At 32.5% G+C, this 26164-nt stretch overlaps 1 protein-coding gene across 1 annotated transcript in view; it reads left to right on the forward strand.

Moving 5' to 3' along the window:
* Positions 1 to 6653: 6653 nt before the first annotated feature.
* Positions 6654 to 26164, forward strand: part of LOC150101726 (putative carbonic anhydrase 3) — a 37500-nt gene continuing 17989 nt past the window's right edge. The window contains exons 1-3 of the mRNA XM_090399898.1: positions 6654 to 6675; positions 18310 to 18402; positions 21403 to 21570. Of these exons, the coding sequence (XP_090256024.1) occupies positions 6654 to 6675; positions 18310 to 18402; positions 21403 to 21570 (283 nt within the window). The remainder of the gene's footprint in view (positions 6676 to 18309; positions 18403 to 21402; positions 21571 to 26164) is intronic.

A 26164-nucleotide genomic window follows, 5' to 3' on the forward strand; every position in this document is an offset into this window, starting at 1 on the left:
TATTGCGTTCTCGATAAACTGTTTATTAATAGTAAGTGGCCACACTGCTATATCGGTAGGATAAGAGATAGCTTGTTTGCTGGTAAGTGCAGACGACTCCGATTGAAAATTTTCTTCAGAATCCTCTTGATTTGTTTCATTTACTTCTTTCTTTCCTTCTATGTTTTCTACATCATTTTGATGTTCTTAATTTTCACTTTCACCTCTTCCTGATAATGATACCAATATTTCGTTTTCATTCCGAGAAGTGTGAAGTACAACTTCAGTTCTACGAAATTCTTCATTTTTTAAAAGAACACAAGAAAGACAAAATTGTCCTCTTTTGACTATTTAACTGTTTTTCATTTTCTCTGAATCGTTTTATTTTACTAGCTCTGGATTCAAATTTTCTTGGCATCATTATGTGTATTAATCTATCAAAATCGAAATAATTATTTATTAAATCCAAAATAAACATATAAATAAAATGAACAATTACATTAGAAGCTAAAAAAATGCAAAAATATTATTATCATTATTATTCCTGATACCTCCAAGGAGTCCGAAGACTCATCGCGGGAGGATACCTACAACTGTCTCAACCACTACACCGAACCTCTACTATGAATCATCTCCATCAACGCCATCTACCGCCCACCACAACTAGTATTTTTTGTCTGCAAATTGCGTGTGTTCTAAAGGGCCGATTTGTCTGTGTGCGGGATGAAAAACCCGAGTTTCCTGGAGAAAAAACCTGCTACCACCGTATGAGATCAGCTAACTCACCTTCGATTGAAATCGTCTAGATAAAGATTCCTCCCGTCGCGACGAGAATTGAATTTAGGCCTATTCCAATCGAAGGGCGCAATGTACTGTCGTTCTTCCAATTGCGCTACGGAGGCACTGAAACAGTAGTATCTTGGCTGTGTTAAAATAAACGAGTAACAGTAAAATAAGAATAATAAATTAATTGAAAAATATATTCTTACCGACTGCGACAACTACTTTAACCATATAATTTCGTATATACACTACAAATACTAGCCAAATAATAGTAACTAAACTATCAGTTTAATTACTGTTATTTCGAATTTCCTTTACTGTTCTACGATATTTGATCATTTTTGGTGCACAATTTATTGTCTCTTTCCAAAAATAAAAATGAATTTCACATGTATACAATAAATATTAAAATTTAAAAAATCTTGGTAATATTAAGCGATTGTAAAATCTTGGTAATATTAAATGATTCTGTGAAAGATTTGAATTGCAGTGCTGATTGTTGATTTTGAGAACGTTGATTTTGTTTGACAAGCATCATAGTTGCTACAAAAATTCTGAATACCGAAAAAATATTAAAAGGTATGGTAATAATTTAGAATAGCAATAAAAGTTTTTTTAAAGAATTTAAATGCAATCAAATTAAGCTTGCTAATCAAGGTAAAAATAGGAACTATTTTTTACCTTGATTAGCAAGCTTATGTATATATATATATATATATATATATATATCGTATATATACATATTTCGTATGTATATATATATATATATATATACATAAGCTTTTTACAGCAAAACTAGCTAAGTTATATTGAATAGATCTGTTTGCAAATATACTCAAAATCCCTTGACCTAATAAAAAGTTAGAATGCTGATGAAACTTCATCAGCATTCTATCTGTTAAAATGCAATTACCTCCCACCTGCCGTTAACGGTTAAATAGTTTATTAATTTGTTTACGATATTTGACTCATTTTTGCTGCACAATTATTTATTGCTCTCCCCCCCCCAAAAAAAACGAATTTCACATGTGCGAAAATAAATAATCAAAATGTTTGTTTGCATTGGAAATATTATGTCATATATTTCCAATGTAATTCCATAAATTTTAAAATTTTATATTTTGTAAATAATATTTATTGAAATAATATTACATTTTGCTTTCTTTCCTTGCAAAATAAGATTATATGGGTTGCACATTTCAATTTTAGGAACGATTTTTTATGAACAACAAATGATGTTAAACTGCATTACTCAGGGTTTCCGATTGAGTCTTTTTAATATCAAAAATTTTTATCCAATGATATTTTATCAGAGACTCTTCTCCTTTATCTTTTGACAAAGCTGAATAATTCTTTGACAAAAATAATTATCTTCAATCAAGTTCTGGGAGAATTTTAAAATGTATTGGCGATTAAAATAATTAGCAAAAAAATTGATAATGGCATTAATCTTTCAAAGTGATACAATATGAAGTGAAAAAAGCATGAAAGGATTTCGTATTTTGTGCTTGCATTAAAAACTATAATTATACGATAAAAGCAAGCCGCATAAAATGAATATAACTCATAGGTATTTAATATATATATATATATATATATATATATATATAACTTAGATTCCAGTTACCGAGCAAACGGCAAGCAACTGCGTTTCTTGACGTTATATACATTTTTCTGGAATGGTTTTCTGGACGTTATATACATCCAGCAAAGAAATGGTACGCTTACATACATGAATTTTATGGAATACAGGAGTTCCTGTTAGTTTTATATTCTAAGGAAAGAACAATGTATTTCAAATCGAAGCGGGAGGCCTTACAAATTTTTCAGCAGTCTCTAGTTTTTATATTATGAATTTAATATTTAAAAATAAGTATTTTATTTTGCAACTATGACTACGCTGTTTTTTTATTGTTCTTTGTGAGGAGTAAAGTTTTAAAATGTGGCCCTAGAGAGTGATGCCCCCAGCTTGCGTCATGCGCCTAATGGTAAATGCGGCCCTGTCACCCAACATCTGTTAACTCAGTAGCTTATAAAAATCTGCTTTGACAATCGTAAACAAATGAATAAACTATTTGAAGAATAGTTTATCTTTATCTATATACCAGCAAGTTGTTCAGTAAGTATCTTAGACTTGCCAATATTTTTTTTAAAATATATTAGGTCTGCCAATATGCCTTTTTAACGAATATTACCATAAATATGCCAGGACATTAATCATTGTATGTATATACATTAGTGACTAACTGGCTAGCAAACGCTTGAACAAGTGTGCACTTATTCTCTTTAACATCATTTATGAGTACAATGTTTTATAGGAATTTATTCTAAAATTAATTCAACCATAAAATAATTCAAAACGTATACTTAACATGCTAGACACAGCATAATAATGACATCTCACTCAATGTTTTATTGCCAAACTATCTAGATTACTGCCCTGTATCTTCGAAGCGGCGAATCACGGATGCTAAAATAGTGTTCAGCTGAACCGACTGTTCCTTTGACCTGGCTATATAATTGGAGTCTCAGAACGGAAGATTCCACAGGAGTGGGAAGAATGTATGGTAATCCCATTGCACAAGGGTGGTACAAAGGCCGATGTATCCAACTATCGACCAATCAGTGTCTCAGGAATGGTGGTGAAGATTTTGGTAAAGTTCGTTAGGGTTCGCATTCAGAAATGGGTTGACAGAGAATCTGTACTTTATAACGAACAATATGGGTTTACTAAGGTCATGTTTTAGCAACTTATTCACATTCTGTAATAATGTTACCACTGAGTTGACAAGGTAATGGATATGAGATCATACTTTTGAATTTTGCTAAGGCTTTTGAAGAATATAGGATTGGATTATAAATCATTGGCGTGGATAAGAGGATCGCTGACGAACACAACAAAAGGTGGTATCTTTTGGGGGTGTGAATCTGCAAGATACAAGGTAACAAGTGGTGTGCCTCAAGGATCAGTCATTGATCCATTGTTATTCAACATGTACATTAACGGCATTGGGAAGGATTTGACAGGCGACATACATCTATTTGCTGATGATGCAAAGAGAGGTAGAGTAATCAGGAGTGCTGCTGATATGCAGAATGATTTGAACAGCTGGAATTGTGAGCATGTGAAAATGGTTATCAGTTCAATGCTAATAAATGTAAAGCCATGCACGTTGGTGTGATTAGTTATCCAATGTTGTATTATGTTGGTGGGATTATTCTTGAAGAAACTGATCAGGCTAATGATCTTGTGGTTTTAGTAGACAGGAAGTTGAAGCTCAAGGTCGCATAGTAAAAATTGTAAATACAACTCAGAGAACAATGGCAATGCTGAAACGAACCTTGAAATGTAAAGAAAAGGAAGTGATTTTTGCTTCTCTACAAGGCTTCAATAAGACCTCATCTGGGCTATTGCTTGCAAGTCTGGTCTCCTGGTTTCCGTGGTGACGCTGAGACAGTAGAGAGAGTGCAAAGGAGAGTGTTAAAAATGATATCAGGATTGTGGAATACTGATTATGAAGACATTGCTGGTGGATGTTGTGTGTACAAGTAGCGTGAAAGAATTCGAGAAGAGGTATGACAGCTGATGCAAATAGTATGGCCTTCCTCGATGATACTGACTCCCTTCAGGTCTCTTAATAATGATGATGATGATGATGATGATAATAATAATAATAATATGTTTTACATTGGATATATCATTCATTCCATAAAGTCATGCTTAATTGAACATTATCAAGATTTCAACATTTTCAGGTCACTCATTTTCCACCGCTAAGAAGAAGAGAAAAAAAAAAAAAAATCCCACCTCTGAGATATTCTTATAAATACGTAACCAAATTACGTTCCTTTGAATATCTAATGATAAGAACCACTCATTATGCCATAAACACAAAAAGATCATCCTATCTACTTTTACTCTCCACTACTCTTAAACCTAAAAACCAAACTTGTTAATACATAGTTTCATAAACCACGTAGTAAGTTCCAAATTAGTTTTCTCTTTTCACATTTTAAATGAAATGGCCAGTACACCATCATGTTGCTGGCTGGCCATCCATATAACAGGTTTTGTTGTTCCTTTTATTCTTTATTTTCACCTCCTTTAAGTTCATAATTTGCTTAATTATTATTTTCGTTATTGGTTTTATTCACGTTTTTAAACTACCTGTTCAGCATAAATGCTCAATTATCAAGTTCCTTATGTTCAACACTTCTAATTATATACCGTCTGAGTTCTGATCAAGTCTTGTACTAAATAATAAGCAACTTTACCTTTAAAAATGTACAATTATTAATGTCATATCCTTTAAAAAAGGTTCATTACATTAATAATTCTTCCTTAATTAAATAAATCTCATTTAGTTAGATCTCTTTTATTCTAGTTGTGATAGGAGGACTACTCCATCACTATTAATAGCTGGTTTTTTTTTTTTTTTTTTTTTTTTTTTTTTTTTTTTTAAGTTTAAGATAATGCCATTATTTAGTGGAAGGGGAATTTTACAATGTGGGAAAAACTATCCCACATTGTAAAACTTGAGTATATTTTCTATAATCTATGAACTTTGTTTAGTTTGGCTATGATTACTACCTTACTATCGAAGATATTGAGGCTAGCAGACTAGTATATTACATTCACCAACAGCGTGCGTACTTCCACTGGTTTGTTTTGACCGGCAGAAAGTTCCCTGGAAGAAAATCCCTCCACCTCCGTATAAGAATAACTAACTCGCCTTCAGTCGAAAAAGCCATTATAATGGTCCTCCCCCCTCTCTCTCTCTCTTTCTCTTTTCCAGTTCCATCCTAGACGCTATTGGATTCGAATCCAAGTCTTTCCACTGAAGCCCGACTTCGTATTACCCTCGCGACTGCATTATCGTACACTCAAATCCATTACTCGGTCCGTATTAACAGCATGCATAATATAAATTTGATTGAGATTTCAGCGGAAAAAAAAATTAATCATGAATTTTTTTATAATTTAAATATGTCGTATTTTTCAGTTTTTAATATATTGTAATCACTAGCGTTTAATGGAAATTTAATAGTGATATGCTCATAGTGACGGTTGTCAAGAACAATATAATACTGCAATTTCAACACCATTTCCTGCGTGCATTCTATGCGAAATTTGCACACAATTAGCGCATGCGTATGCTTTTTAGAGCAAACGTTATTGCAAGTTATCTTAAAAAATATGAATTTCTAATAAAGACGGCATCGTTTGTTATTGATATACAGGGTACGCCAAATGTGTATATCCATGCTACTTTTCTGAATTATGTAAGTGTTAGATACTGTGCATATTTATATATACGTACCCATATAATTAAACAGTTTTTGAATTAAATTTAGTCAGAGCTTTGTTTTCTAATATTCACAAGGCTTAATCTTTTAATCATTCCTAAGAACAGTTACATATGGTACGCAAGTTAATAAATATCGCAAAATCAACTTGCATTAATTATGGTATTTGAATGGAAGCCAGGTGCAAACTATATATATAAACTTCTCGAATTAATAAAAATACTGAATTATATGAATATCCAGTCCTACAGTTTTGTAAAATGTATAATTAATATATATTCAAATATGTAGCTAAATGATGAATTGCGAATGAAAAATATTACCAGCATCCATTCATGACACCAATAAAATTATCTCATTAGATTTTGAGGGATATTAATCTTCAAAAGGTCATAATTAGAAGTTGAGTAAAAGCGTTGTTAGGATGCAGGGTTTAGATTTTTTGCTAACGAGGGAGGTTAATGAGTGGAATGGGCTACCTCAGGTGGTCGTCATTACATTGCTTTGTCAGTGAATCATTTTAAGGAAAGGTATGATATATTTTTTAATATATTGTAATCACATATTTAATATATATTGTAATAATGGTAGTTTGTGCCTCTCACGGTAAGTCTTGATGCATTGGTGAGGGTATGATAGATATACTGTGAAATGGGTAGCCTGGATCTCCCACGATGAGTCTTGGACTCCACGAAGATACCCAATTACTACCACTACTATTACTACTACTACTACTACTAATAATAATAATAATAATAACTTTTAATATTGAAATGCCATTGCCGCATTTATAACTGTTTATATTTCATTTTTACAAGTTTGAATTGGTCACAGTTGAAACATCATTTGCATCTGTTAAAATCATTTTTAAAATGTGGAACGAATTCAACTGTCTTTCTACCTTCGCCCGAAACATTCGGTTTGTAGTGTGAGTCATCGATTAAATATTCATAAAAGCACAGCGCATGACGTTGTTCACAAGAGAATGAAACTTCATGCTGAAAAACTGCAGCTTATTCATCACATTCAGTTACTGATAGGGCCACAAACAGCGGTGGTCTAAAATGGTCTAAAACCATTTTAGACCTCATTGCTGAACACGACAACTACCTCCAGAGTGTTTTTTTTTTTTTTTTTTTTTTTGTGAATCAACGTTTCATGTGCATAAAGTTTTGAATTGCCATAATTGTCAGGTGTGGGGTTCAGAAAATCCGCATAAACTGGTGGAGTTCGTAACAATACGAAAGTCAGTGTCTGGTACGGCATCATTCATGGTTGCATTGTTGAGCCATTTTTTCCCCCCATGAGGAGACGATTGCGAATATGGCATATACCTGGATATGCTAGAGAACTTTGTGTTTCCCCAGATTGAGAATGTGGAAGGCCTCATTTTCCAACAGGATGGAGCCCGGCCACATTATACAGCGACTGTGCTCCACAACCGATTCCCAGGAAAATGGATAGGCAGAGGAGGTCGCATTGCTTGGCCACCGCGCAGTCTCCCGATTTCACTCCAATGGATTTCTTCTTTTGGGCTACGTAAAAGACGTGTATCAAGAACTTGCGCCATAGAATAACAGCAACCATAGAAACAATTCCTATGGATAGACTTACCCGAGTGTGGTCTTAGATGGAATTCCGTTTTGATGTCTGTAGGGCTGTAAATAGTACACACATTGAGTTACACTAACAGGCAACCAAACTTGTGACATTGTACTTTGATTATATATGCTACTTATATTTCCGCTTAAAAATGTCATAAAAATAAATTCCATTGAAAACCCCTGAGTTCTTTTTTGGACACCCGGTACTATCGCACCGATTTTCTGGCAATGTATTACACTCACCCACGACTCTCCAAATGATATTATTAGTGTTATTTGGAGAGTCGTGGAGATAGAATGCATATTTATATTATAAAAAAAGAAAAGAAAAAAAGGTAACAGTATATATATATATATATATATATATATATATATATATATATATATATATATATATATATATATATATATATATATATGTATTATATATATATATATATATATATTCTATCTCCACGCGTCATCGAGTTACGAGTATGTTTAGATCTTCCGTATAGGACATCCATTGTACTGCTCTATTGACAATATTATTTGATGAATTCATATATAGTTGTCATTTTTCCTAGGTTAAGTTAAGAAGACTGTAGTTAATTCGTCCAACTGTCCTAACCTTTTATTAATGTTGAATTCTTTCATACCCTCCAAAGCTTAACTTCACCTTATTATTATTATTATTATTCCGTGCCATTTTCGTCAGCTGATTACTTTTCGTGTAATTACAAACTTATTTATTGATCTATATAGACTTTCGTCATTGAAGAAGTCACTTATTTAAAGTCAGTGAAAATGAATATAGAAAGATTTAGGATTTAGATTTAGGAAGAAAGGCGATTCTTCTAAATCGGCATTGAAATTAGTTTATAATACTTTCTCTACAGTGCGTGTAACCGTTGCCAATATTTTAACAATATACACAATATTGAAGAGTGTAACTCCTCGTTAGTTCTCAAACTGCTTTTACCTTTTTTCTCACGAATTGGACATATTATTCCCATTCTCCATTGCTCTGTTATTCGTTCTTCTTTCTTTCTTTCCAACTTCTCAAATTTATTATTATTATTATTATTATTATTATTATTATTATTATTATTATTATTATTATTATTCAAACACCTTCTGGAGTCAAGACTCATCGAGGGAGGCAATAGTAAGCTGCATTAATAATATAATATACTAAATCCCATTTTCCTTTTTCGTGTTAGGTTCAGTGTCCTGTCACAGCCAATTATCTTGGCTTCTGAAACCTTGCTTGCTATGTCCAAAAAACTGTGTGTATTCTCGCCGGTTTGCTTGTTTTGTCTGATGAAAAACTGGAGTTTCCGGTAGGGAAAACTCTGTCGCATCCGTATGAGAAAGGCTAACTTATCTTTATTATATCTATATATTGTCTCAAAGTTTTGTCTCTCATATTTTCTCTTCTTTTTTCTACATTCTTTATATGACATCCTTCTCTTTTGTTTACATTCTTCAACGATTGCTTTCGTTCTTCCTCTTCTTCTTTATATTATTTTTTCCTTATTTCGTGGAACCTTTGCTCTCCTCTTTTTTTTATATCTTGTATTCAACACTTCTGCAATGCTTTTTAATCACTTCGATTATTTTATTTCTACACCAAGTTCAGCTTCTCTGAAATGTGATCTAATGAATCTTTGATTTTCTTCACATATCAATCTTTTAACAACTCTTTTTCTTAATTTCTCAACATCAGTTTTCTTTGCTTACTTTCTTTTCCCGCTCTCTACCTTGCGATCTTTTGCCTTTTTCTAACCTTCAAAAGATCAGAAATATCAAGTATGACTTGGATCATTGAGGACATGGTATTTTTAACTTCTGATTATCTGTCAAATGATATCTATACTACTCTATGTATGTCTTTCTTTCTTATGCACTCATATACTCTTTAAAAAGATCAGACATATTCTTGCTTATCTCGTAATTTAAATACGAGCCTATCCAATTATCTTTGCCAATTATCGGTGATATGCAGACTTTTATGGTCTATGTTCCTTTTTCTTCTTCTTTTCCAGTTTAAGTCGTAGTAATGTTCAAATCTGTCATTGTTTATTAGTATACTAAGTGCTTAATATGTTTTTAATTAGATGTTCTCTTAATTGCCTCTCTATTTTAGGACAAAGAAGTTCCGCAGATTTGGTTGATTCAGCATTTGGCTGTTTCTGTATTCGTGTAGACACACTTAAATATGGAACGAATAATTATTATTGCCGGAATACTCTGTATAGCAGGTGGTCGCATAATAGGTATGTATGTATATATATAAATGCACGTATGAATGAATGGGTACATATATGTATTAATTCCTATCGTTATGCATATTCTTACATAACATACCTGTATGAATATAAAGATAGGTATGTAAGTATGACTGGTATGTCATAGTATTAGATATAGAGCTTTGAAAAATCTGTTACTAGGGGTATACTTGATTCTTTAAAATTAAGCATGTTGTTAATAGACTATATGACATATATTGTCTTATTGTGGATACTTAATATCATAAAGGAATCACGCACTGTGGCAAAATATGACTGAATTCCATTTTCTGTTACTTGGGCTCATCCCTTCGGAACTACTGTATTCCTGCGCGTTACGAGATTTGTAATTAGTGCGTTTCTTCCTCTGCAGATATTTAGACGCCACAGCAGCCACACAAACTGAAAGACAATATTTCGTTTTTGGTGTTTTCAACATCTAACACACCGTCTTGCAAACGATCTTCGTGATCGATTGGTATTCGCACAGCTTTGTATTCGATGTGAAGTAGGTCCACTGAAAGATTTTTTTTTAATGATACAGCACTCCTCAGGGCTGCTTTTCTATAGTTTTATGCTGTCAGTTTTTTTCTCATGCAGAGTTATTTAAAATAGTAATTGGCCACAGTTCAGACGAAAGAGTGGTTTCCACAGGTATAATAATAGTGGTCCACGAAGTGCTCGAGGATCGAGATTTCTAAGAAGACTTACTCAAACGGTATGTACGACACATAGGTGTTTGCTATCATAATCCTATGGTAAAAGCATTGTCAACTCTTCAGAAAGCAGATAAACTATTCTGGTAAATGCAATCTATATATCTAAACACTGGACTCCGTACTTTAAAAATATTTTATACCAAGCAAGGAAAACTAAAACAGAGAAAAACTACAAGTTCCTGTGGACTAAGGATTCACAGATATTTATGAGACAGAATGAAAACACTCGAGTTTATACAACTGCAAGAGAATCCGACCCACAAAGCCTACCATTATAAAACATTAACTTTTCACATTCTTAAGAACAAGATTTAAAATCACCTTAAAAACTATATAATGGAGATCTCAAATCTAGGCGAACGTATTTATATTGTCTGACTGGATACGTTCGCCTAGATTTGAGATCTCCATTATATAGTTTTTCCATTTCTTCAAAGGTCTTTGACTCTTTGAAGAAATGGACAGACAACATTTCCATCAATACCGACTTCACTATCATACACACAAACATAAGAAGTATAAAAAAAAAAAAAAAAAAAACTGGCTTACATTGATAACACTGCTCAACTACACCTTGACAAACATAGATGCGCTAATACTGACAGAAGGGACATAGAAATTTACGCATACAACATTAATAATTACCAAACCTACAATTTATGTAGACCAAACAAAAGAGGAGGTGGTATCGTGACATTTATCAAAGAAAATTACCGTGTGACCGAAAAACAAACTCATTTCGAACATGCGGAAACACTAATGTTGGAAATCACAAATAGCGACAAACATAGCATCAAATACACAATAAAAATGATATATAGATCACCAGATGATAATCCACTCAGCTTTCTGCATGAATTAGAATCATGGCTAAGCGGCATTTGAACCCAGTACAACACATAGGCTCATCCTAATAGAAGACATTAACATAAATACTCTTGACCACGCTTCTTCAACAACTAACACATATCTTGATATACTAAGTCAGTACAACACAAAGGCGTAGCTAGAGGGGGGGGGGGGTCCTCCCCGGGCGACACTTGAACCTTTTTGAACTTTTGTAGTTAATTCCAAAATACAGTCTCGAGAACTCGTTTCCAAATATTGTAATACTACTGCGAATTTTCCTCGCAATTGCTGTAAGTGCTGCTAGTTGTGAGAGGAGTTTTTCTAAATTAAAATTGATTAAGAATTATCTATATTACTATGAAATAGACTTCGCCAATGTCATTGACGATTTTATTAACAGAAAAGCAAGAAAAATAACAATTTAGAATGTTGGAATTAAAGTTTTTATTTCTCTATACGTCGTTTTGACTTTTTGTAGTATTTTTGATGTGTATTGAGAGGGCGACGAACTCAAGGACCGCCTCGGGTGGCAAAAGCCCTATAGTTCGCCCACCGATTAGAGATCCCTCGACACTTCTGCGCATGTCAGAAAAAGGAGAATCCATTCCGATAATAGGGTAATCAATCTGTCTTCTGGGATGAGTTTGTTTATTATTACAGGTCGGAAAATTTAGCTTTTTTTTTACGAACATTGCTGTTTTTTTAAAAGTGTAACTATTTTGCTTGTATAACAGTTGGAAAAAATGTACGTAGAATATTAACAAAATTAAAAAAGGTATAGCATAAAGCAAAAATTTAACTAAGTTTATTTTTAAGAAAGTTTTCTATAAAATAAAAATTATTATACAGAAAAACAGAAATTTTTTCAAATGAACTTAGATATTCTAAACTTACAGTTGAGAGAACTGAGACACTTTAATGTCCTAAACCGATTAATTATTTATGACTTGTTGTGACTCTTTTAACAAACCCATGCAAAAAAAATGTTGGAAAAAAATACCATTATCAAATCCTTTTAATCTTCAAAGTCATCTGAATCAGTGTCCGAATCGCCATCACTTTCACTTAAACTGATCACCAAAGGTTCGCATAATTCTTCGATAATTCCGTCTCTGTCCCAATACATATTTTCCAGTGAGGTGACATGAGAGCAATATTTCCCTCAGTTTTGAACTGTAATAGTTTCGAAAGTTTTGAAAGCTTAAAAAGTTTCGACATGTCAATATCCCCAGTTACGTTGCGATGGCGAATGAAACTTTGCACTTCCCCAAACATACTCAATAGCATTAATATCACAATGATGGTGGTAGCCTCAAAGCTAGAAATCCATGCTCTTTGAGCATCGTGTCGAATTTAAATAGTTTAGTTGTGGGCGAGTTTATTTTGACCAAATTAAGCAATTCAATTTTTCGCATATCTGGGGAATGAGAAATGTCATTTGCAGAGAGCCAATCCATAAGAACTTGCTTCTTATTAGACCAATTTGGAACTTTGTTTAATCGAACAGAGTGATATGAAGCGTTATCAATTATAACAACAGCATTTTTAGGAAGGTTTGGAATCAGTTTTTCTTCTGCCCACTTTTTGAATATCGTAGAATTCATTTGTCCATGATAATCTCCAGTAGTTGAATTGGCTTTGTATAGTAAGTTTGAATTCGTTAAAAAACCCATTTCTCCACCCGCACACAAAATTATTATTCGCCGCGAGGCATTTCCCGTTCGTAGCACTCCACATTCTTCTTTAGACTGCCAACATTTTCCATAAGTTAAATTACTATCAATTCAAGTTTCATCTAGATACACAATCGATCTTTTCTCCTCCCTGAAACGTCTTATTGCTCTCAAATACTGCGTTCTAGATAAAACAATGTCACTTCACTCCATGATAAGTTTGCTTTGATTCTGGGACTTTTTAAAACAAAATCCGATTTCATGAAGTATTTTCCTTAAAGTTTCTCTTTTCCAAAGAAAATTAATTTTTTCTTTAAACACTGGAATCAATTTCGGAAGAACAGTTGGCACTCTTTTCTCGACCACGTAAAATTCGTGAATATTTCTTCTTATAACGTCTATATCAAAATCATTCAAAGCTACGGTTTCGATGGCTTTCTTTCTCTGGCACTTTTTTTTAGGAGATTTAAATTTTGGCTTACCTTCATCTTTTGATTCCCTACGAATTCTTTTAACAGTCGACTCCGATACGCCCGCAATTGCACTTGCACGTTTTATGACTTGAGAAAGGGGAACAAGGAGACGGCCTTTTGACGATTCTTTTTCGCAGAATGTCAGCACATTATTCAATATTCTCTTGCAAGAGCTACTGAAACGTTTAACAACAGAACTTGTTGACTATACTGGATCCATCATGCAAATTAATAATAAAAAAATAATACAAAAAAGCGACAACAAAAATCAAGCTAGTATACCAGTACAGCGACAGACAAGAAAGCACGTGATTTCGCATGTTGGCGACCAATTCATACATCCTTCATTTCTTCCCCCCCTTCAGCATGAATCGATTATTCTTGGTAAAATGCCAAGGAGAGACCTACAAACGGTGGGCGAACTATAGCTACACCACTGGTACAACATAAGCCCTACCATAAACTTCCCAGTTCACAACACAATGCATTGACCATATCAAAACGTACGGGCTCCCATACATATACATCATCAGTAATAACGTCAGAATTGCCGATCACTACTTTGTCTGAACTTCGTTTCATTAAGTAACCCCCCCCTCCTCCCACCATCACAAAAGTCAACAAAACTCGATCATATTAAAGAGCATTGTCGACAACCTTGTTAAAAATACAGACTTGAATTGCCTACTTAAAATAAATGATCCTGTAACTTTATATGAGAACTACCAACAAATGTTCACAGAAATATACAAAAAAGCAACAAAGCCTATACAAACGAGGCGACAACCAGACAATAACCCATGGATAAATGATGACATTCTAAATAATATTACTGTAAAGGAAAATCTATGGAAAAGACTAAAAAAAGTCACCCAGTAACACTCAACTACAAAGATTATATAAAAACACAAGAAATCAACTAACAACAAAAATTCGTAGGGCAAAAAAGACACTACTACTTCCAAAAATTTACAGAATATAATCAAAATATGAAGCAAACATGGCCTATACTGAACGAATTACTGACTCGAAAAAAAGAAAACTTCAGCACAAGATTTTATTGCAAAAAAGCTTCGGTCAGGATATAAACCAAGAGGAACTAGCAGATTCATCCACCACGCATTCACAAACAATATCACACAACTCAAAAAAGATAACATATCAACGATAAACAAAAAATTACCAAATAAAAGTGAACGGCAAACTGTATTTTCCACCTGTAACAACACAGGAACTGAAGGAAGCACTCTTACAACAAAACCAAAGACGATTCCAGGAATAGACAAAATAAGACTTATAGACCTTTTAACACGTTTTGAACAAATAAATCCAATAAGACTCATGAACATAATATTCGACACTGGCATTATTCCACAACAACTAAAAACTGCGATAATTACGCCAATTTACAAACATGGCAAAAGAAATGATACACAGAACTACAGATCAATAGCTAACCTACCTGTTATTTCAGAACTTCTAGAAAAAATAACACACACCAGACTACAGAACTATTTACAGAAGTACAACATTATCTCACAAAACCAATACGGTTTTCAGAAAACAAAAAGCACCATTACTTTATTAGAACACACCGCCGACGCAATAAACAAAGTCCCCGATAAAAACAAGTATGCTGTCCTTATACTGCTTGAATTAACCAAAGCATTGGATACACTTGAACATGACATACTACTGACTAAACTATACTCAATCGGGATAAGAAGAACACTGCTTAAGAAGAACACTGCATACTTGGTTCAGGAACTATCTCTTAAACAGAACACAAGTAACAAAACTAGGCTCATGTTACAGCCGGGATATACAATTAAAACACGGTGTCCCACAAGGCGCCATATTATCACCTACTGTAAACAACATATGCATTAATGATGTTCATAACCTGGCCAGACGAAGTCAAATATTTCAGTACGCAGATGATACAGCGCTACTAGCAATTCACAGAGACATCAACACGGCTCTCGCAAAAGCACAACAAGAAATGAAATCACAACATGCTTCTACCAAAACTCAATTGTAATCAACGGCACCAAGACACAGATGTTAATAATTCATAATCCGAGAATCTCGCGTCCCGCACCACTATCGCTACACTGTCACACATACCACTGCATTGACAACAAAAATAATGTCCCGAAATCAAACCTGTAACACATGCAAAATACCTTGGCCTTTACATAGATTGCCACCTTAAATGGACAAAACATATAGATTACCTATACATTAAACTCCGCATCATCGCAGCAAAACTCTTCCAAGTAAAAGACATGATTCCATCTAACATGAAAAAAACTCCTATATAACGGTATCTGTGAATCTCTACTCAGGTACGGTATAAGTTTGATGGTGGCTGTTTGATGTGTTTGTGTACACCGGTGTACGCAAACACATCAAACAGCCACCTAACAAAATTAGAAATATTACATAGGAAAATCGTGTCAACAGTAATTTGGAGACCTTATACACAACAGCCAATATCCGAAACGCTTATGGCGATACACAGAATCTTGGGTATTAAAAATCTGAAACGCTACATAATGTTACAAAGAAATTACTTCAACATTGCCTATCGTAAAAACAGAGACACATATCGCATTACACGACCCACAACAACTCATACGGTTCTTTTGTGAGATCTCATATGTTACCCACGCTACTCAACAACCTACCGAGAAATTTAAAACACATAGACAATTACAGGACATTAAAACACGAACTCTCGAAACTATACCAACACAGTTAATATAGCATTAACACCTATGTAAACATGACAAATCACCAGTATCCAACGCCTACATTCCATCCATATATTCCATTCATCCAGTACCAAACAACATAAATAGCGAAGGCTAATCCTACTCTCTTCATAAAAGCTAACCCTACCTTCGAAGTAGGGGAGAGATTAGCCCGCCTCATTCAACTAATCCTCATAATCATAGACTGCAAATTATTGTAATGTATATGTCAATACTGTGTATAATAATGATGATACTGATATGAAAAAAAATGTGTATTTATATATAAAGAAAAAAATATTAAAAAGAAATAAGGTACTTTAACCTACGTACAGAATTTTGTACAGAGCAGAAAATGTAACATGTTTTAACTATACATATGTAAATAATCTGTATGATGATAATAGAAAAAAATATTATATAATAAAAAAAAAATATATATATATATATATTATATAGAGTAATTAAATCCATTGATATTGTATATATATAGAGTGTAAAAAATGCAAAACAAATCTGTAATAATCATCATTGTTAATATGATAATACGTTGTATACAATTATTATTATTATTATTATTATTATTATTTAAAAAAACATTAAGTACGTGCAAGTATCTGTTATGCACAATTATGTTCAAGTAATGTATGTAATTTATCTGAGAAATACTAAAATGTTAAATGTTAAAAAATATTATTATTATTATTATTATTATTATTATTGTATTAAAGAAAAATATTTTCTTTGCTGAACTTTCTGGAATAACTTAGGCCACACTTTTTTTATTGAGCTAACAAATTTCCGAATTTAACCTTTAAAGATCATTCATTTATGTTCAATGTTAATTTACAAAACAGGAAATCCAAACAAAATGTTACTAAAAGAACTGGAATTTTGAATCCGTTAGTAAAAATTAGTTTTGTCTTCAACTCTTGGAAATAAAGCAACTAGCGTCAATCATCAAAGGTATTAAATAAGCTGATCCAATAGTCCTAGACCTCTTGCAACTGGAACATGTGTTCCGATAATTTGAGTGGATCAACAAGGGCATCAAATATCCTAGGGAAGAAACTAAGTAAGTTTCGATTTGCTGGTGAATTGCCTTTTCTTCTCAGAAAACCCTCACTGAATTGATGGATATGATAAACGAACTTAAGCAAAATTTTCGAAAAAAACAAAACAAAAATCATATCTAACAGCTAAAACTTCCTATCTTTCTAGACGTCATCAATATTGAATGCGTTTCAAAGTATACCTATCTGGAACAAATAATATCTTTGAATAATAGGCAAGACCTAAAAATACAGTCCAGAGTAACCAAAGCATGAAATAATAACTACAGATTTGATCCAGTGGTTGAAGAGCGATTTGCTCATTCCTGTTTAAAGGAAGCTGTTCGATTCCATTCTATTGTCCATATTAACATATCTAAAATGAGAGCGTACGAGCGATGGAGAGAAACGTGTTAAATTTTTACAACTGTTGGTGGGGGGAAGGAATGTGGAGAATGTATACGGATTAAACTTGTGGAAAACAGTTACATTATGATAAAATAAAAGCACCATGTTTACATTATTTTAGTTTTTAAACTATTTTTTTTCTCCAGCCTATTCCTTTTTGTCCTAAAAAAGGAATAGGCTGGAGTTAAAAATCAGTAAATTAGCATCTACGAACTGGTACTATGAGCTTGTCCTCTTCCAAATTAAAAAAAAATTAAAACGAACTACTTCACTGAATAAAAGCATGACTAATGGCTAAGCAAATATTAATTGTGTAGACTTGTGATCATTGTTCACATGACAGAAAAATGAAGCAATTCTTCCAGTGTTTTATTGTTATTATATTTTGATAGAATACCGTGAATTCTGATAATAAACTGTTTTTTTTTCTTTTCAGATGACATGTACCCATATGGTAATAGTTATTACAACACTATGTTCGGAAGAATGCGCCATTCGCCAGATCACTGGTCTTACCATGGAGACACGGGTAAATAAAGATTAAATATATCGAACAGAAACAGTTTTTTTTTTTTTAAATAATCAGTTTTTTCTAGGACTTTTTTCAGACAGTTCCTGAGCATGAGTTAGACGATCTTTTGCAAATAGAAAAGTAAGTTTTTCCTCCCGAAAACACGAGTTTTTAACCACCCATCTAAATAAAGAAGAAAAAAACTTTTAAAAAACTCTTGAATTGAAGTGTAAACTATGTAAAATGGCGTTTTTATCCCCGGTTTACTTTTCTACTGAAATTTACCTCTGTTGTTTATATATATATATATATGTTCTGTTCGAATATATATATATTTCAAGAAATTGTGATTTAAAATATCTACAGAAATAGTAATGCCGATTAAAATTGAAGGACAGCTGTTTTAGCCGTTTGCGGATTTCAAGTTAAACGTGTTAAAGAATTCATCATTTAACTTGCGTGATGATAACTCGTGAAGCATATTTTGTTAGCATTGTAAAAACATCAATCACTCCGACGCAGTTCAAGATTTAAGATAGCTTCACAACAGCTCACTTTCTACTATGAATATATTATAAGATGATAGTATATTTGTAGCTGATCTGTTCGACATAGAAAGAAATGGCTGGATATACAAAATGATGGCACAGTCTGAGAGGAGTTTAACAAATATCACGTTCATCACCTCTTCAGCTTCCAAAAAGCTTGGTATGCATTTTTTGTTCTAAGCAATACTTTTCTTCTGCCAGACTTTAGAATATTGTTCTCATATTTAGGATGATGCACATAAAACCAACCTCCTTCAAAATGTTCGATTGTATTAGAAGAGAGCTTTGCTAGATGACTCCTCTCTTGCTGACTCCCTCCAGTCGCTTTTCGATTGACGCTCTTTTGCTTTATTGAGTCTTTTCTATACGTATTTATTTTAAATTACTTTTTTTTTTTTTTTTTAGTAATAAGGGATTTAAACAGAAAATGTGACTTGGACTAAGTAGTGAAAGCGTTATAATTCGAAAAATCATCTAAGGACAAAAAATAAAACTGAATAAATTTAGAGAAGAATCCAATCTCAAGGTGAAAGCCAATTACATCTAAATCCAGTGGCGATGAAATCAATGCTCGGAGAAAGAACACATCATTTGTTAAAGAGACAAATCACATAGCAAATGCTAATCGAAAAAAGGGGAGAAAAAAGTTATATATACAGTACTTGTTTTGTTACAGAAGTATTTGTAGCATCCTATGATCATACTTTTATGGGATCGTAGGATGCCTTCTCGGTGGCTTATTCATTCATAACTAGGAATGAAGAAGCATTACAGAATTTTTATTTTAGATGACGCGCTCTTTCATTAGAAAAGTTCATTATGAACTATATTACTTAATGAGCGAGCGTAACATAGATTATAATGTTACAAAATATATATCTAGTTCCTTAAAATTAATTTTTCAAATTATTGAGGTAATTTAATTACTGTGTTAGCAAAATGACAATTTTGATTGACAAGTCGATAACTTGCGGGCTTGCCATCAACACAGTTGGAATTTGAACTTTTTTTTTCACTAACAGGCTATGGGTACGACAATCTCACAAACATTCAAGGATATTTAGTTGAGAAAATACTCTCTCAACAGGTGCTGAACTTCCTGGAAGACAATAAACTCTACAATATTACAAAAGTCTTAAGGAATCAATCTGAATCCTTGGATGTTTGTCCAGGGGGGGGGGGAAATAAAAACCCGAATTTCTGGATGTAAAAAAAGCCAATACCTCCCATGAGACCGGCTAATTCCCTTCGTCGAAAGAGACCTGATAAAAGTTCCTCATGTCACGGAAGGGAATCGAACCCAGGTCTTTCCGACCAAATATAGGCTTCGTCTATACCGACTGAGCTACCGAGGTTCTTCTCAACGTATAAATGAAAAAAAAAAAATAATAAAATAAATAAATGAAATACAATAATTAATTAAATTAATAAAAATTGGTACTTTGCATGAATTAATAGTTTTATCTACAAGAGTTAAATTGACCTTATGTTCACAACTGATAGAAATGTATTTTAAAAAAATAATAATAAAAAGAAAGAAATCATTAGTATTTTTGGCCAGTTATAATTTTGCAACTTTTGACAGTTTGTGCAGACATCGGCTTATATTCATTACTTATTTTATTTTTCGCTAATGTAAACAGTTCGTTATCCCCAACTGCTTTTTTTTTAAACTACTTCAATGCCATCAACCAAGAGTAAAAAAGTTTATAAAAAGAAAATTACTTTAGAAATAATGTAACGAGCATTTACAATATATTCCTGGTGAAATTTTGAGGCAGAATTTCGTGAAATTAATTTCAACGCCAATATATTGTCATAATGACAAATAATTCAAATTTTCGTATTCTTCTGCTTTGTCGATAATTTGAACTCTTTCAGTAAAATGTTTTTTTTTTTTTATTTCTGATTGAATGACTGTATACAACATCACAATAAAGAGCCAAGAGGCTATTTTTTTTTTTCCGGCGACGTAAATTAAGTTAAGGGGATAACTATATCCATATAGTTAACTATAAGGGGATAATAATGAGGGATTTATTATCCCCTTAACTTGTATACGACATCTTTATTTTTTTATATTCTCTTTGAAGGTCTGGTGAGTTTTCTTTGTTTTGTTTCAGAAATGAACTCTTGGATTGTATGAAAGCTATATGGCATCCTGAGATTTCAAAAATATACCTAAAATCAATGATATATCTGGCGCATCATAGTGTAGTGAATTTCTTAATATATCTAGTTCTATGGGCAATATATTACCAAACCTGCGAACTCAGCCGTATGTGAACCACGGTTTTGTATTTAAAAAAATTTAAAAAAAAAAGTCACGTTATCGAAATGGCTGACATTCTTTAATATCACTTTCATAGTTTGTAAATTCTGTATATTTTAAAGTATTTTGAAACATTGGATTGATTAACTAAGATAGTATTCTATCAAGTCATTTATTCTATCAATATTTTTATTTTAGGACCTGCCTATTGGGCTTCAATGTTTTCGGATTGCGGAGGGAGTTTTCAGTCCCCCATTAATATAATAACACAAGATGTTATAGAAAGTCCAAATATGACTAGTTTTACTTTCGTAGACTACGACACCCCTTTAACGGATACGACTTTAAAGAATAATGGCCATACAGGTATTTACAAAGTGATATATATATATATATATATATATATATATATTTTTTTTTTTTATTTTATTATTTTTTTTTTTCAGGCTATCGACTTCATCCACTGAAATGAATCGTGTACATGCCAAAACCTACCGTGCTTTTTTTTAATTAAAAAACGCGTTTATTTATTTATTAGTTTATTTATATTGTATAACTTATTGATACATTATTCAGTGTACAGTACAATTTCTTTCCTTGCTTGCAAAAGAAGCCACATCACTGCTTCATCAACAGAAGAGGTGCTTGATTAATTGTAAAAGAACTGACTGGGTTTGCAAGTAATATTAATGGCTTTATCTTGACTGACTCGTCTGGTATTAATAGGCCGCAGGAAAAAAACAACAACAACTCACATGCTAAATATTGAATGAATCCACATGATGCTCCTATGGAAGAATTGAAAAGGTCACCATGTTTTCGCCTAACAAGTTGAAGAGCAGTACGTTTGTTTGTTTGTTTGTTTGTTTGTTTGTTTTTCACAGAATCATTACTCACTCACTTTTGTCATTCTTATAATGCACATATACGGGAGATTGTAACTGTATAAGGAGTACGTGTTGATACATCTCATTTTTAAACAAACAACAGTTCGATTTTTAATATATGAGTACAGCTCATTTTTAAGCAAAACAACGACAAAAAAAAACACATAAAAATACTGGATGATCAATGATAATAAGTGCTAAATAATAGAGGTGGTTGAGGAAAAATTAATAGCAATATGGCTGTTAAATTAGCGACTACATACAATACAACGTATTCTATGTAGTGGCAGTCAATGGTTGCAGTTTGGTTCGCATCTGTGATGAGTGGTTCGACGATATAGAACGCGCTCACTGAACACTGAAGTCGAAATCTGGATCAAACCACTGTTCGACGAAACATGGAATTGTTCTATGAACTCGAACCAAAATGTCAAAACAACGCGTTATAATTTACGAAGTCCCCTTCAAGAGACCTCTGACCAATGAAATAGGGAAAATTTAAGTAAGTTTTTCCTAATTTTCCATCTTGTGGTACAGTGGCATTGATTTCTTCACTAAAAAATTCAATTTTGTAGCCATTAGTCTTTATCATGCTTTTAGCTATGACCTCATCCTTTGTTCTTGTTTTAACTTTCCAGAGAATTAAAGCAAGCAATCTTGGATTCTGATTCAAAATACCGCTCCCAAACTAATATTATTAACATAATAAGTTTCACCGAAAAAAAAATATTTAAAAAAAAAATAATAAATAAATAAATAATCATTCATTTATTATTATGAGTATTATTACACACATAATAAATCTTACATCTTACGTTTTGACTCCTGCCCATTTTTTTTCATGCTGCACGAGTCTTTCTTTCTTCTTCTTCTTCTTCATAGCATTTTCCGAATCTAACGAAGCAAAGGGGAAGAATAAAAAGAAATTTGCATTTCTAAAAGCGATTAAAATAATAAAACAAAAATTGACACGTGAAATGCTAAAACAGCATCCAAATCTAAACAAAAATTATGGATTAATTATTCCAAGAATGTGGAGGACCCATCTTCAACCCATATAGCAACCAGAACAACCCAAAATAGAAGAAAATCTCAATACAAAAGGACTTTAGAAATTGTTTAATGTAGTTCTGTTTTTATTTTATTTTATTTTTTATTTTATTTTTAATTAAATTAAATTAAAATTTTAATTTAATTTAATTTAATTTTTAATTATTTTTTTTTTACCAGAAGTCAGGCTAGGATAAATTATTGACAAGCATTTAGATTCATCTTATTTTATATTAATAAAATAAGATGAATCTAATGTTAAGTAAAGTATTTATTCTAACACGTGTGTTGTGTCTCCATAAATTCTTCACTATAAATGCTGACCATTGTGTAACCTTAAAAGAAAGAATAAAAAATCTATTTTCAGTTACTCTTTTTTCTTAGGTGCCGTTGTTTTCATTCTTTTAATCCTGTTCGGGGTGGGGGGAGGGTCCATTCGCATGGTTTGCTAGTTCTCACTAATGTAGACTGACAATATTTCCTTGAGAGAAAAACGAGACATTGGGATGGCAAAAACGGGACGGGTGTTATGTAATATTTTGCATGAATGAAAAGGTAAGACGATAAAAAAAAGTTTTATTACATAAACATATTGAGCTTAAATTATTCTTCAGTGACAGAACCCATACAAAAATTTGTAGACGTAGAGGGAGACTGTATTTTACCACGATCGTATCATGAATATTTCTCTGATGAAGTGATCTTACGCAGCAAATTTCGGTCTTTCAAATCTTATCATAAAACTTCTCACACTTTATGATACAATTTTGTCTTACAACTAACATTATCTCGACATTTAATCTAGATTTCTCCTTTGACCACATACTGTTCATAACAGAAAATATTCTCTCAACAGGTGATGTACTTCCTGGACGACAAAGAATAAACTCTACAATATTACAAAACTCTTAAAAATCTAGGCATTTTTCGCTCATTTCAGAAAAAACAAAATCTCTACTTTTGTTCCATCACTTGTACACAGCTTGTCCAGTTAAATAAATTTGAAATCTTTCTGAAGATCCTCACTAAAAGTGCAGTTTTACCTCTTTGATATTACAAAGATAGACTTAAAGCTTTAAAACATAAGGCTTAAAACTTAAAAAAAAAAGTAACGCTTAAAACTTTAAACAAATATGAAAGTTAAACCACTAGCATTGAATAACAAAGCCAGCATACAGGCAAAACAAAAACTGACGCTACAGAAGAATAGACGCCGCATCTGAGACGCGCAAATGTTGCCAACATGTATTTTTTTTTTAATTTTTTCTGAATAAATCACTGCACATATCGATATTTAGTATCGAGCAATGCGACTCCATGGTTATACAAATGACTGGTATCCATGATATTGGTATACAATTATAAGTTATGAATAATAATTTATGATCATTATTCATAACTTATAATATTGATATAAATATACTTTAAATATATACTATAAATATACTTTAAATAAAAACTATAAATATACTTTAATATTGACCAATATTAAAGTATATTTATAGTTTTTATTAAAAATGGGACAAAACTGACATTTTTATTAAAACGACGGGACTGCCGAGAAATACGAAAAAAACGATACTGTCCCGTTCAAAACGGTACGTATGGTCAGCCTACACTAATGATGTTAAAGTGTGCATCTCTAATGTTCTTCAAGGCGGATATCAACAGCTCTTTCACTCTGTTCAAAATAGGTAATTTGTAAGTTGCGAGCACGTGGCAGTCAATGGTCGGAGTTTATCCTTGAGAATGAATGTGCTGCTGATTTACAACCAACACTATGGCACTCTTAAAACATTGGCATAAAACCATGGCCATTTGTTCTACAGCGTTTATCAGAGAATTTATCTAGTTGTTTTTTTTTAGTAAATAGCATTTTTCTCCTCATGATAGAAAAAACACTAATGCCCTCCATGATAAAGATCATGGACAAAACTGTTCCCTTCCTAATACACTGGATACATCTGAAAAGATAATCAAAACTAAATCTACCCACAACCTATCACTCGTACGACTAGAAAATATAATCTATACGCCACTACATACAACTATAAAATATAACCTACACACCACTATTTAAATATAATCTTCATACCACAGTTAAATTATATCTTTTATACCAATTCCACACACAAGAAATTTCAAAACCTCAATTACATTTCTTTGTGGGCGATGTATATCCAACTTACAATTCTTATCCATTCTCCTAAAGATAAGTTCTGTCCTTATTATATATATATATATATATATATATATATATATATATATATATATATATAGTAAGTAGTAAGGACTGGCAAACCATATTTTGGATACTCCTTCACAAAAAAATAAATTATGAAAACAGCAGTTCGAAATAAAAAGAACGTTATAAATCTGATCTGCAAGGCTATTTTTGGAGTCAGTATTATCAGCAAGGAAACACTCCCCTAATCTCAATAAATAGGTGGAATTTATTTGCCCAAAATTTGTGGGGCTGTCTCTCTGAGACCACTCTCGGCCCATTGACTGTCTACATATCTATCCGTAGGGATGCATGCTAGGACTTAGATTCTCTCTTCATCTGTTATAATTTAAATTATTTCTGTTATTTGATTGTAGTGCCTTATGTTTTGTGACAAGTACCTTTTATGTGCTCCGAATATGCTGGTTTGACTCTAGCGAAATCTAAACTGTTTAACAAAATTACATAGTTTTATTTTGTTTTCTTGTATAATGGTGAGAGTGAAAGCCGCTAAAAGGATAGAATTGACGCAATTCTATCCTTTGCGTAATTTACACATACAAAACATTACGTAATTTACAAATAACTGTAGAATTTCGGAAGCATCGAATTTCATTAGATGAAATTTAAAAAGCGACTGAATGATACTTTTTTCCCCTACATCTTTCTTTCAGTTGTTTTCTTACCGTCCACTTTATTTTTCGTGATCCTGCCGTAGACACTTCTTGATTAAATTTCGTAGCTTTTATAGTTATATTTCGCAGTGTTTATATGTTAGGATTTTTGTAACGCTTCATCT

Source organism: Typopeltis vanoorti, chromosome 11 (assembly GCF_054136105.1).
Source record: "Typopeltis vanoorti isolate ZY-2024b chromosome 11, IOZ_Tvanoo_1.0, whole genome shotgun sequence".
In the NCBI taxonomy this organism is placed as follows: Eukaryota; Metazoa; Arthropoda; class Arachnida; order Uropygi; family Thelyphonidae; genus Typopeltis; species Typopeltis vanoorti.